Source organism: Bufo gargarizans, chromosome 5 (assembly GCF_014858855.1).
Source record: "Bufo gargarizans isolate SCDJY-AF-19 chromosome 5, ASM1485885v1, whole genome shotgun sequence".
NCBI lineage: Eukaryota > Metazoa > Chordata > Amphibia > Anura > Bufonidae > Bufo > Bufo gargarizans.
The window spans coordinates 397160582-397173625 of record NC_058084.1 but is presented as its reverse complement, the minus strand read 5'-3'; the positions used below and the strand labels follow the sequence as shown (position 1 = coordinate 397173625).

The window sequence follows — 13044 nt, the reverse complement described above, 5'->3', positions numbered from 1 at the left end:
TTGTTCAGTGGGAGGGGTATGGTCCTGAGGAGAGGATGTGGGTCCCAGTGACGGACATTAAGGCCTCTCGTCTCATCAGGGCTTTCCATAGGTCCCATCCTGAGAAGGTGGGTTCTGAGTGTCCGGAGTCCACTCGTAGAGGGAGGGGTACTGTCACAACCAGACAGCTGAGAAGCTCTGACAGAGGCCTTTCAGAATCTCCTCCTTGAGTTTCTGTGTTGTGGTATTCAGCTCCTCCTCTCGTCAGCCTCTCTCAGCTGTCATGTGTTGGACTAATTGCTTCCCTTTAAATTCTTCCCCAGAAGGCTTTTCTGGGCGGCTTATACTACTTCCTGGAGTGTGTGTGCACGCTGACTCTGTCCTCCTGTTTGCTTCAAAGCTAAGTGTTGTACCTTTATCTGTTATTATCTGTTTGCTGGATCCCAGGTGACCCTGACTCCCTCCGTATCTTGTGTAGGGAGCCGGTGGTCGTGTCCCCTCACTATTGTAGGGTGCTCAGGGCTTTATAGTCAAGGTTCGTGGATATGCAAACCTCCACCATTCGGATCTTTGCATAGGCTGAGCAGCCAGGGAAAGTGCCAGGTCTTCTGCAGGGGTCTCCCTTGGTTCCTTAGTTTTTGGATCCAGCGAGTCGTTTATACATGTTGCTTTGCCTTGTTTCCTGTACACCGTCCGTGACACCGATCTTGCATCTGGGTAACGTACTCAATGACACTTTGGATTGTTGTTCCCACGCCTCTTTGGTCACATCCAAGAGACCGCAAGGGTGTCTGCCTTATAGCAGTTCGAAGGGCGAGAACCCAGTAGAGGCCTGGGGTACCTCTCGCACTGCGAACATGAGATAGGGCAAAAGGAGGTCCCAGTCCTTCCCATCTTTAGACACCACCTTTTTTAACATATTTTTTAATGTTTGCTTAAACCTTTATACCACACCCTCCGTTTGCAGATGGTAAACGGACGTCCATAGTTGTTTTATGTGCAGCAACTTACAGAGTTCCCTCATCACCTTGGACAAAAAAGGGGTCCCTTGGTCGGTCAGAACCTTTTTAGGTAGTCCTACTCGGAAAAACATCTCCATTAATTCCTTAGCTATAAGTATGGCCAAGGTATGTTGCAGTGACACCACCTCCGGGTACTGTCTAACTTCGGTACTGGGCCTATGAGGTCTATAGCTATTCGGTCAAACGGCACTTCGATAATCGTGAGAGGTACTAGAGGTTTACAGAAATGTGGCTGGGGGCTAGTTTTCTGGCAAGTCGGGCAAGACTTACAAAACTCTTCCACTTCTTTGAATATGCTGGGCCAGTAACTGAGTTTTCTGCAGCCCCAGGTGACCCCGAGAACATGTTGGTGTGCTAACTCTAACACGAGTTTGCGATAAGCCTGGAGCACCACCAACTGTTCAATGGGTTGACCCCGCTATTGGTTTACTCGATACAACATATCCTCTGAACCACAAAACGGGGGAACATCGACTCTGCCCCAGCTTGTTGTGGTTCACCATCTACTATTAATACATTTTTCCAGGCTCGGGATAGGGTGGGCTCCCGGTGTTGTGCAGTACTAAAATTATCCCTGGAGACATTGAGGTCTGCTAGCTCAGACCCCGGAGGCAAGTCCTCCACGTCTCCCACCATTACACTCAGTGGGGTTGTCTCCCCCTCTTCCACTGAAGTGGCGGTCACCCCTACCACTGGCACTTCGGACTCGGGTTCCCAAGGTTCGGGCCTCTCCCCGGAGCAAGGCCACTCTGCTGGGGTTAACCCTGTCTCATGGGTATCAGTCACTTTTGTAGCAGGCCACAGTGCCGGGAAACCAGGGAAGTCTCTCCCTATTATAAGTTCGTAGTGTAAGTTTGTGGCAACTGCTATTTCGTGAGTCCACCTGCCGACCCCCGTGGTTAGAGACACCAGGGCAGTGGGAAAGTCTTTTAAGTCCCCATGAATGCACATGACCCAGACTTTCAGGCCAGTATACTCAGCGGACCGTACCAGGGGAGCCCTTACTAGGGGCACCAGACTCCCTGAGTCCAGCAGGGCCTCCACTGTCCCACTTCCACCTGGCACAAGTTATTTAGAGTTTCTGGGGTACCCACTGCACACAGCTTCCTGGCATATAATGACTGACGGAAGCCATAGTTCATGTCCATGGGTTCCACCTGATGTGGACAGTCAGCTTGTACATGGCCAGGCTCCCGACACCGCCAGCAGACTATCGGAGCCGGGTCCATAGGGGGTACATCCCTGGCGGGTTTTGTTGACACAAGTCACCGGGTCTGGGGTGAAGATTTACGGGATTTGACTGCCCCCCTCCAAAAAGAACCCCCCCTGTAGATTCCGGGTAGCCTTATAGCGTTCCACCAGGTCGACCATCTCAAGGGCATTACCTGGAGAGACCTGGCCGATCCATTGCTGGAGAGGGGGTGGTAAAGCCCTCCAGAACATATAGGTTAACATACGATCCAGCATAGCAGTGGGACTCAGCACGTCATGCTATAGCCGTTTTTGCAAGAGGTAAAGTAAGTTTTAATACTGGGGTCTTGCATGCTCAACCAGGTTGAACCCCCACTGATGCACCCGCTGGGCCCGGACCAACACATTCACCCCCAGTCTTGCCAGAATCTCACCCTTGACTTTCTGGTAGTCGGCCGCTTGATTGTCCGGCAAGTCGAAATACACCCGCTGGGAATCGGATACCAGGAACGGAGCGACGACCTCAGCCCACTGGTCACGGAGTAGCTTTTCTCTGATGGCCACTTTCTCGTACATCGCCAGGTAGGTTTCATCTGCGGGGGTCATCTTAAGAATTGCGGCACTGACTGCTTTCTGGGCATCGTGGACGCTCTGGGTTGCTACTGTTGTCTGCAAAGCCATCACATGTTGAAGCAGCAACTGGTTGGGGTCCATTCACACGTCCGTGGTGTGTTGCGGACCCGCAAATTGCGGATCCGCAACACACCCGGCCGGCACCCGCTATAGAAATGCCTATTCTTGTCCGCAGCTGCGGACAAGAATAGGACATGTTCTATCTTTTGCGGAGCTGCGGACCGGAAGTTCGGGGCCGAAACATGGAAGTTCAGGGCCGCGCTCCGCAAATGCGGAAGCGGAAAGCACATAGTGTGCTCTCTGCTTCACGTCCCGGCCCATAGAGAATGAATGGGTCCACACCCGTTCAGCAATATTGCGGAATGGGTGCGGACCCTTTTGCGGACGTGTGAATGGACCCTTAGTCTCCTGATTTTGCTAATTAGCCTCGCGTTGCTGGAGGTTTTTCTCTTGCTGCTGCAGATTAGCCTACATGAGGGCCTTCACAACAGCCTCCATTTTGTCGTAGGGCACTGGTTGTAATACACCTAGTCTAATGTATGACATACAACCGTGCCTTAAAAGTGCAGAAACCAAAAAAATCGGCGTTCACGCCAGCCTCACTTCTCATGCACGCGTCCTCCACCAATTGTGGGGTATCACTCTGGTAGACAGGAATAGCGGATGCAGTATGGAGGCAACAACAAGTTCTTTGGATCAAACAGTTCAGTGTTTTATTCACACTTTAGGCAAGTGACAAAACAAGCAGTTATAATCAAAGAAAGTCACCTTGCGTTGTTGGTTTTAATTCACACCATGCGGCAATTCTGCCTCAAAGAGTCCTTGCTGATAGCAGCACCAATCTGTTTTCACGCCAAACTGGTAGCAAGCCTTCATCCAGACACTAGGCTCCCAGATCCCAACACAGAGACCTCGCTTCTGAGCCCAGCTGCCTATTTAAGGTTAGCCGGGTGCTGCCGAAACACGGACCGCCACTTAAAATCCAGTCCGGTATTTGACCTTACCTGGCTGTAAATCAGCCCAGCAGCACATTCTGGGAGGAAAATACCTGCCTTGCCAGACAAAACCTTTCATTGTGTCACAAGAGCAATATAATTGTTGTCAGTTGCGGGTACAGTACCTGCTGGTGTCTTCTGCTTCTTCCAGTAAAATTTCTGTGTTAGGATTGTTATTATTCACTTTTGTGTCAGGGTCTTTTATGTCGGCCATGATTTCACTCAAGTTGTGCAGCCAAGAAAACCACTATATAGAATAAGGGAAAATAGAAGATGTGGTTATCTATGATTGGTAAGATAATATTGCACTATTTGCTAAAAGATCCAAGTAAAATGTTAGCGAACCGCGAATAGGCGGGTCCTATTCATTTTAATGGCAGGCGAACCTGAAAAACCTTCAGTTAATATTTGCAGCCAAGAAATAATTACTAGAAGTGCACAAATAGTCCCACAACATGGACAGTGACATACCAGATGTATTATTCGAATTTGCGATCTCCATTCATTTTTTTTTTCAATGCGAAATATCGGCAATATCATTTTCACGTACGCGCATGCGCAAATGCACTATACAGTACCCAAATGCACTATAAAGAAAGTATATTGGTATATAACACCCCGCTTCAATCAGTTTTTTTGAGGGGGGACTGGTATATCACACCAGTAGAAATTATTTGTTCCAATAACGCTTGTCCCTGCAGTATCGCAGCAGAACCACACATCACTGCCGCACAATACAAATGCACTATAATATACTTTCTAACATAGAAAGTATATTATTACATTGCACAAGGAAGGCAATCCATTAGAATATACATGAAGATAAAACTTAACCTTTAATAATTTTACTATGAGGGTCCATTCACACGTCCGTAAGTGTTTTGCGGATCCGCAATTTCTGTACCGCACATCGCCGGCACTATAATAGAAAATGCCTAATCTTGTCTGCAATTGCGGACAAGAATAGGACATATTCTTTTTTTTGCGGAAACGGAAACACAGATGCGAAAGCGCGGATGGACAGCACATTTCGGCCCCATTGAAAATGAATGGGTCTGCACCCGTTCCGCAAAAATGCGGAACAGATGCGGTCCCATTTTGCGGACATGTGAATGGAAAAGATATCCCTCAAAATGAAATTATTAAAGTTAACCAAAAAGCATAGATGTGGTAGGCAATAACAAGTGCTCGGCGGCACCAAATCAGAAACCATATGTCCTAGCACAATCCGGGGGGTTCCAGTGCACATCGATGAATCCAGGAGGGAAAGCAAAAAAAACATCCATGGGCTAGATGATGATGTGGTATCGAAGGACAGGGTGGGCAAAGAACTGTCCCTGATATTGCCTTATTGCCCTGATAGCCTAACCACAGACCCCCTGCCCTGATAAGAGCTACCCCGTCTGGAATACAAATGGCCCTAGTAATCCCCTAGCCCCTAGGCCCTTGACTTCCAGGTGATCACTATATAGATCTATGTGTTTTTGACTCATTATAAAAGTATATTATAAGTATATTGCACCCCTCTGTGTATCACACATATCGATAGCACACTTATACTAGTGCTTAAAATGATTTTTGTGCCCCTATTAGCTAGCGTTTGGTGTCCCTAACAGCCTGTCCCTGCTCCACACAGCAACCTCTCCCTACACTGGCAAAACACTGAATGTAAAATGGTGGCCAGAACAGGTTTATTTATAAGGTAGGAGGTATGTCCATGTGCTGAAATGTCTCAATTGGCTGTCCTGTACCACCTGATAGATGTGTCATGGGTCAAAGTTCTTCACAATGTAAAAGTATATGGCGGGCGCTAATTTCTCCATATGTTTGGCAAATCGCGAACACGCAAAGTTCGCCGCGAAACGACCGCAAGGCCATCTCTAGTCAGGATTTCTAGACATCCCTTGGTGTACAAGCCCTTATTGTACTGGTGAGGAACAACTCAATCATCAGAGATCTGAGATGTGAATGAAATTAGCAGCTTTGTGTGGCAGGACATGGTCATAAAAAATGAAATTAGGAAAATTAAGAAAACAAATCAGAAAAGGTAAAATTGGTTCCAATGTCTGAAAAAAATAATAAAAATTAGCTCCACAACCCATTCCAAAAGGATCCCTCCCTCCCTGCACGGCCACAAACTAAACAGGAAATGAGAATAAAAATTGACTTCCTGAAAATTCTTCCCCCCACCCACCCTTTTTGGTATTAAATAAAATTAATAATTAGCAACCGTATGGTACGTCTCAAAACAGGGGTAATTGCAGAGGCCTGGTTGCGATGTGCAACTGGGCAGTAAATTCGGGTGTCCCTCCTCCTTCCGTATTTGCTACACACCCGGCACTGTTTCTGAGGATATGTCTTGCTGGCAGTGGCAGGGATGGGGTGAGGGAAGTGGCGTTCTGAAAGCCTTCGAACATCCTCAGATTCAAAGGCTTGCCCAGGTGTGGGGGACTGAAACAAGAGACTCTCGACCACCTTTTCCTGGAACTCATGGAAGTTGAGGGTTCCTTGGGCCTTTTTAAATATAACAAAACTATTATAGGTAGCAATCTGAATGAGGTAGATTGCTACCTTTTTATACCAGGCCCTGTTTTTTCGCTTCACCAGGTAGGGTTGAAGCGCGTGGTCCGAGAGGTCCACACCTCCCATAAATGTATTATAGTCTGTCACACAGACCGGTTTGTATTTGTCAGCAGTAGCCCCCTCTCCCTAACTGCTACTGTGGTGTCTGCGTGCACAGTGGTCAGCGTGTAGACATCCTTCCTGTCCTTCCACTTCACTGCAAGCAGCTGGTCACTTGCAAGGGCGAAGGATGCTCCTTTCTCCAAACGCTTGGACACCAGCAGTTGTGGGTATCCCACTCTATTTTTACGGACTGTCCCACAAGCCCCTGTGTTTGCAGCATGGAGGGATTTAAAAAGGGGTATGCTGCTATAAAAATTATCTGTGTACACGTGGTACCTTTTGTGTAGGAATGGCGCCAATAGATCCCACACAATTTTCCAATATTTTCGGGGCAGCCTGGGGGGTTAAATCGGGATTAGAGTTGAGCGAACACCTGGATGTTCGGGTTCGAGAAGTTCGGCCGAACATCCCGGAAATGTTCGGGTTCGGGATCCGAACCCGATCCGAACTTCGTCCCGAACCCGAACCCCATTGAAGTCAATAGGGGACCCGAACTTTTCGGCACTAAAAAGGCTGTAAAACAGCCCAGGAAAGAGCTAGAGGGCTGCAAAAGGCAGCAACATGTAGGTAAATCCCCTGCAAACAAATGTGGATAGGGAAATGAATTAAAATAAAAATTAAATAAATAAAAATTAACCAAAATCAATTGGAGAGAGGTTCCATAGCAGAGAATCTGGCTTCCCGTCACCCACCACTGGAACAGTCCATTCTCAGATATTTAGGCCCCGGCACCCAGGCAGAGGAGAGAGGTCCCGTAACAGAGAATCTGTCTTCATGTCAGCAGAGAATTAGTCTGCATGTCATAGCAGAGAATGAGGCTTCACGTCAGCCACCACTGCAACAGTCCATTGGCATATATTTAGGCCCAGCACACACAGGCAGAGGAGAGGAGGTCCCGTAACAGAGAATCTGTCTTCATGTCAGCAGAGAATTAGTCTGCATGTCATAGCAGAGAATGAGGCTTCACGTCAGCCACCACTGCAACAGTCCATTGGCATATATTTAGGCCCAGCACACACACAGGCAGAGGAGAGAGGTCCCGTAACAGAGAATCTGGCTTCATGTCAGCAGAGAATCAGTCTGCATGTCATAGCAGAGAATGAGGCTTCACGTCAGCCACCACTGCAACAGTCCATTGGCATATATTTAGGCCCAGCACCCAGGCAGAGGAGGGAGGTCCCGTAACAGAGAATCTGTCTTCATGTCAGCAGAGAATTAGTCTGCATGTCATAGCAGAGAATGAGGCTTCACGTCAGCCACCACTGCAACAGTCCATTGGCATATATTTAGGCCCAGCACCCAGGCAGAGGAGGGAGGTCCCGTAACAGAGAATCTGTCTTCATGTCAGCAGAGAATTAGTCTGCATGTCATAGCAGAGAATGAGGCTTCACGTCAGCCACCACTGCAACAGTCCATTGGCATATATTTAGGCCCAGCACACACACAGGCAGAGGAGAGAGGTCCCGTAACAGAGAATCTGGCTTCATGTCAGCAGAGAATCAGTCTGCATGTCATAGCAGAGAATGAGGCTTCACGTCAGCCACCACTGCAACAGTCCATTGGCATATATTTAGGCCCAGCACCCAGGCAGAGGAGGGAGGTCCCGTAACAGAGAATCTGTCTTCATGTCAGCAGAGAATTAGTCTGCATGTCATAGCAGAGAATGAGGCTTCACGTCAGCCACCACTGCAACAGTCCATTGGCATATATTTAGGCCCAGCACCCAGGCAGAGGAGGGAGGTCCCGTAACAGAGAATCTGTCTTCATGTCAGCAGAGAATTAGTCTGCATGTCATAGCAGAGAATGAGGCTTCACGTCAGCCACCACTGCAACAGTCCATTGGCATATATTTAGGCCCAGCACACACACAGGCAGAGGAGAGAGGTCCCGTAACAGAGAATCTGGCTTCATGTCAGCAGAGAATCAGTCTGCATGTCATAGCAGAGAATGAGGCTTCACGTCAGCCACCACTGCAACAGTCCATTGGCATATATTTAGGCCCAGCACACACACAGGCAGAGGAGAGAGGTCCCGTAACAGAGGATCTGGCTTCATGTCAGCAGAGAATCAGTCTGCATGTCATAGCAGAGAATCAGGCTTCACGTCAGCCACCACTGCAACAGTCCATTGTCATAAATTTAGGCCCAGCACCCAGGCAGAGGAGAGAGGTCCCGTAATAGACAATCTGGCTTCATGTCAGCAGAGAATTAGTCTGCATGTCATAGCAGAGAATGAGGCTTCACGTCAGCCACCACTGCAACAGTCCATTGGCATATATTTAGGCCTAGCACACAGGCAGAGGAGAGAGGTCCCGTAACAGACAATCTGGCTTCATGTCAGCAGAGAATCAGTCTGCATGTCATAGCAGAGAATGAGGCTTCACGTCACCCACCACTGCAACAGTCCATTGGCATATATTTAGGCCTAGCACACAGGCAGAGCAGAGAGGTCCCGTAACAGACAATCTGGCTTCATGACAGCAGAGAATCAGTCTGCATGTCATAGCAGAGAATGAGGCTTCACGTCACCCACCACTGCAACAGTCCATTGGCATATATTTAGGCCTAGCACACAGGCAGAGCAGAGAGGTCCCGTAACAGACGATCTGGCTTCATGTCAGCAGAGAATCAGTCTGCATGTCATAGCAGAGAATGAGGCTTCACGTCAGCCACCACTGCAACAGTCCATTGGCATATATTTAGGCCTAGCACACAGGCAGAGGAGAGAGGTCCCGTAACAGACAATCTGGCTTCATGTCAGCAGAGAATCAGTCTGCATGTCATAGCAGAGAATGAGGCTTCACGTCACCCACCACTGCAACAGTCCATTGGCATATATTTAGGCCCAGCACCCAGGCAGAGGAGGGAGGTCCCGTAACAGAGAATCTGTCTTCATGTCAGCAGAGAATTAGTCTGCATGTCATAGCAGAGAATGAGGCTTCACGTCAGCCACCACTGCAACAGTCCATTGGCATATATTTAGGCCCAGCACCCAGGCAGAGGAGGGAGGTCCCGTAACAGAGAATCTGTCTTCATGTCAGCAGAGAATTAGTCTGCATGTCATAGCAGAGAATGAGGCTTCACGTCAGCCACCACTGCAACAGTCCATTGGCATATATTTAGGCCCAGCACCCAGGCAGAGGAGGGAGGTCCCGTAACAGACAATCTGGCTTCATGTCAGCAGAGAATCAGTCTGCATGTCATAGCAGAGAATGAGGCTTCACGTCAGCCACCACTGCAACAGTCCATTGGCATATATTTAGGCCCAGCACCCAGGCAGAGGAGGGAGGTCCCGTAACAGAGAATCTGTCTTCATGTCAGCAGAGAATTAGTCTGCATGTCATAGCAGAGAATGAGGCTTCACGTCAGCCACCACTGCAACAGTCCATTGGCATATATTTAGGCCCAGCACCCAGGCAGAGGAGGGAGGTCCCGTAACAGAGAATCTGTCTTCATGTCAGCAGAGAATTAGTCTGCATGTCATAGCAGAGAATGAGGCTTCACGTCAGCCACCACTGCAACAGTCCATTGGCATATATTTAGGCCCAGCACACACACAGGCAGAGGAGAGAGGTCCCGTAACAGAGAATCTGTCTTCATGTCAGCAGAGAATTAGTCTGCATGTCATAGCAGAGAATGAGGCTTCACGTCAGCCACCACTGCAACAGTCCATTGGCATATATTTAGGCCCAGCACCCAGGCAGAGGAGGGAGGTCCCGTAACAGAGAATCTGTCTTCATGTCAGCAGAGAATTAGTCTGCATGTCATAGCAGAGAATGAGGCTTCACGTCAGCCACCACTGCAACAGTCCATTGGCATATATTTAGGCCCAGCACACACACAGGCAGAGGAGAGAGGTCCCGTAACAGAGAATCTGGCTTCATGTCAGCAGAGAATCAGTCTGCATGTCATAGCAGAGAATGAGGCTTCACGTCAGCCACCACTGCAACAGTCCATTGGCATATATTTAGGCCCAGCACACACACAGGCATAGGAGAGAGGTCCCGTAACAGAGGATCTGGCTTCATGTCAGCAGAGAATCAGTCTGCATGTCATAGCAGAGAATCAGGCTTCACGTCAGCCACCACTGCAACAGTCCATTGTCATAAATTTAGGCCCAGCACCCAGGCAGAGGAGAGAGGTCCCGTAACAGACAATCTGGCTTCATGTCAGCAGAGAATTAGTCTGCATGTCATAGCAGAGAATGAGGCTTCACGTCAGCCACCACTGCAACAGTCCATTGGCATATATTTAGGCCTAGCACACAGGCAGAGGAGAGAGGTCCCGTAACAGAGAATCTGGCTTCATGTCAGCAGAGAATCAGTCTGCATGTCATAGCAGAGAATGAGGCTTCACGTCACCCACCACTGCAACAGTCCATTGGCATATATTTAGGCCTAGCACACAGGCAGAGGAGAGGTTCATTCAACTTTGGGTAGCCTCGCAATATAATGGTAAAATGAAAATAAAAATAGGATTGAATGAGGAAGTGCCCTGGAGTCCAATAATATATGGTTATGGGGAGGTAGTTAATGTCTAATCTGGACAAGGGACGGACAGATCCTGTGGGATCCATGCCTGGTTCATTTTTATGAACGTCAGCTTGTCCACATTGGCTGTAGACAGGCGGCTGCGTTTGTCTGTAATGACGCCCCCTGCCGTGCTGAATACACGTTCAGACAAAACGCTGGCTGCCGGGCAGGCCAGCACCTCCAAGGCATAAAAGGCTAGCTCTGGCCACGTGGACAATTTAGAGACCCAGAAGTTGAATGGGGCCGAACCATCAGTCAGTACGTGGAGGGGTGTGCACACGTACTGTTCCACCATGTTAGTGAAATGTTGCCTCCTGCTAACACGTTGCGTATCAGGTGGTGGTGCAGTTAGCTGTGGCGTGTTGACAAAAGTTTTCCACATCTCTGCCATGCTAACCCTGCCCTCAGAGGAGCTGGCCGTGACACAGCTGCCTTGGCGACCTCTTGCTCCTCCTCTGCCTTGGCCTTGGGCTTCCACTTGTTCCCCTGTGACATTTGGGAATGCTCTCAGTAGCGCGTCTACCAACGTGCGCTTGTACTCGCGCATCTTCCTATCACGCTCCAGTGCAGGAAGTAAGGTGGGCACATTGTCTTTGTAGCGTGGATCCAGCAGGGTGGCAACCCAGTAGTCCGCACAGGTTAAAATGTGGGCAACTCTGCTGTCGTTGCGCAGGCACTGCAGCATGTAGTCGCTCATGTGTGCCAGGCTGCCCAGGGGTAAGGACAAGCTGTCCTCTGTGGGAGGCGTATCGTCATCGTCCTGCCTTTCCCCCCAGCCACGCACCAGTGATGGACCCGAGCTGCGTTGGGTGCCACCCCGCTGTGACCATGCTTCATCCTCATCCTCCTCCACCTCCTCCTCATCCTCGTCCTCCTCGTCCTCCAGTAGTGGGCCCTGGCTGGCCACATTTGTACCTGGCCTCTGCTGTTGCCAAAAACCTCCCTCTGAGTCACTTCGAAGAGACTGGCCTGAAAGTGCTAAAAATGACCCCTCTTCCTCCTCCTCCTCCTCCTCCTGGGCCACCTCCTCTTCCATCATCGCCCTAAGTGTTTTCTCAAGGAGACATAGAAGTGGTATTGTAACGCTGATAACGGTGTCATCGCCACTGGCCATGTTGGTGGAGTGCTCGAAACAGCGCAACAGGGCACACAGGTCTCGCATGGAGGCCCAGTCATTGGTGGTGAAGTGGTGCTGTTCTGTAGTGCGACTGACCCGTGCGTGCTGCAGCTGAAACTCCACTATGGCCTGCTGCTGCTCGCACAGTCTGTCCAGCATGTGCAAGGTGGAGTTCCACCTGGTGGGCACGTCGCATATGAGGCGGTGAGCGGGAAGGCCGAAGTTACGCTGTAGCGCAGACAGGCGAGCAGCAGCAGGATGTGAACGCCGGAAGCGCGAACAGACGGCCCGCACTTTATGCAGCAGTTCTGACATGTCGGGGTAGTTGTGAATGAACTTCTGCACCACCAAATTCAGCACATGCGCCAAGCAAGGGATGTGCGTCAAATTGGCTAGTCCCAGAGCTGCAACGAGATTTCGCCCATTATCACACACCACCAGGCCGGGCTTGAGGCTCACCGGCAGCAACCACTCGTCGGTCTGTTGTTCAATACCCCGCCACAACTCCTGTGCGGTGTGGGGCCTGTCCCCCAAACATATGAGTTTCAGAATGGCCTGCTGACGTTTACCCCGGGCTGTGCTGAAGTTGGTGGTGAAGGTGTGTGGCTGACTGGATGAGCAGGTGGAAGAAGAGGAGGAGGAAGCCGAGAAGGAGGAGGTGGCAACAGGAGGCAAAGAATGTTGCCCTGCGATCCTTGGCGGCGGAAGGACGTGCGCCAAACAGCTCTCCGCCTGGGGCCCAGCTGCCACTACATTTACCCAGTGTGCAGTTAGGGAGATATAGCGTCCCTGGCCGTGCTTACTGGTCCACGTATCTGTGGTTAGGTGGACCTTGCTACAGATGGCGTTGCGCAGTGCACACTTGATTTTATCGGATACTTGGTTGTGCAG

General features: G+C 49.8%; 1 protein-coding gene across 3 annotated transcripts in view; it reads right to left on the bottom strand.

Annotated features, from left to right (window-relative positions):
* Positions 1 to 13044, bottom strand: part of LOC122937713 (ATP-binding cassette sub-family B member 5-like) — a 383155-nt gene that overhangs the window by 349150 nt on the left and 20961 nt on the right. For all 3 annotated transcript variants that reach the window (XM_044292700.1, XM_044292696.1, XM_044292699.1), the window contains exon 2: positions 3946 to 4067. In XM_044292700.1, the coding sequence (XP_044148635.1) occupies positions 3946 to 4067 (122 nt within the window). The remainder of the gene's footprint in view (positions 1 to 3945; positions 4068 to 13044) is intronic.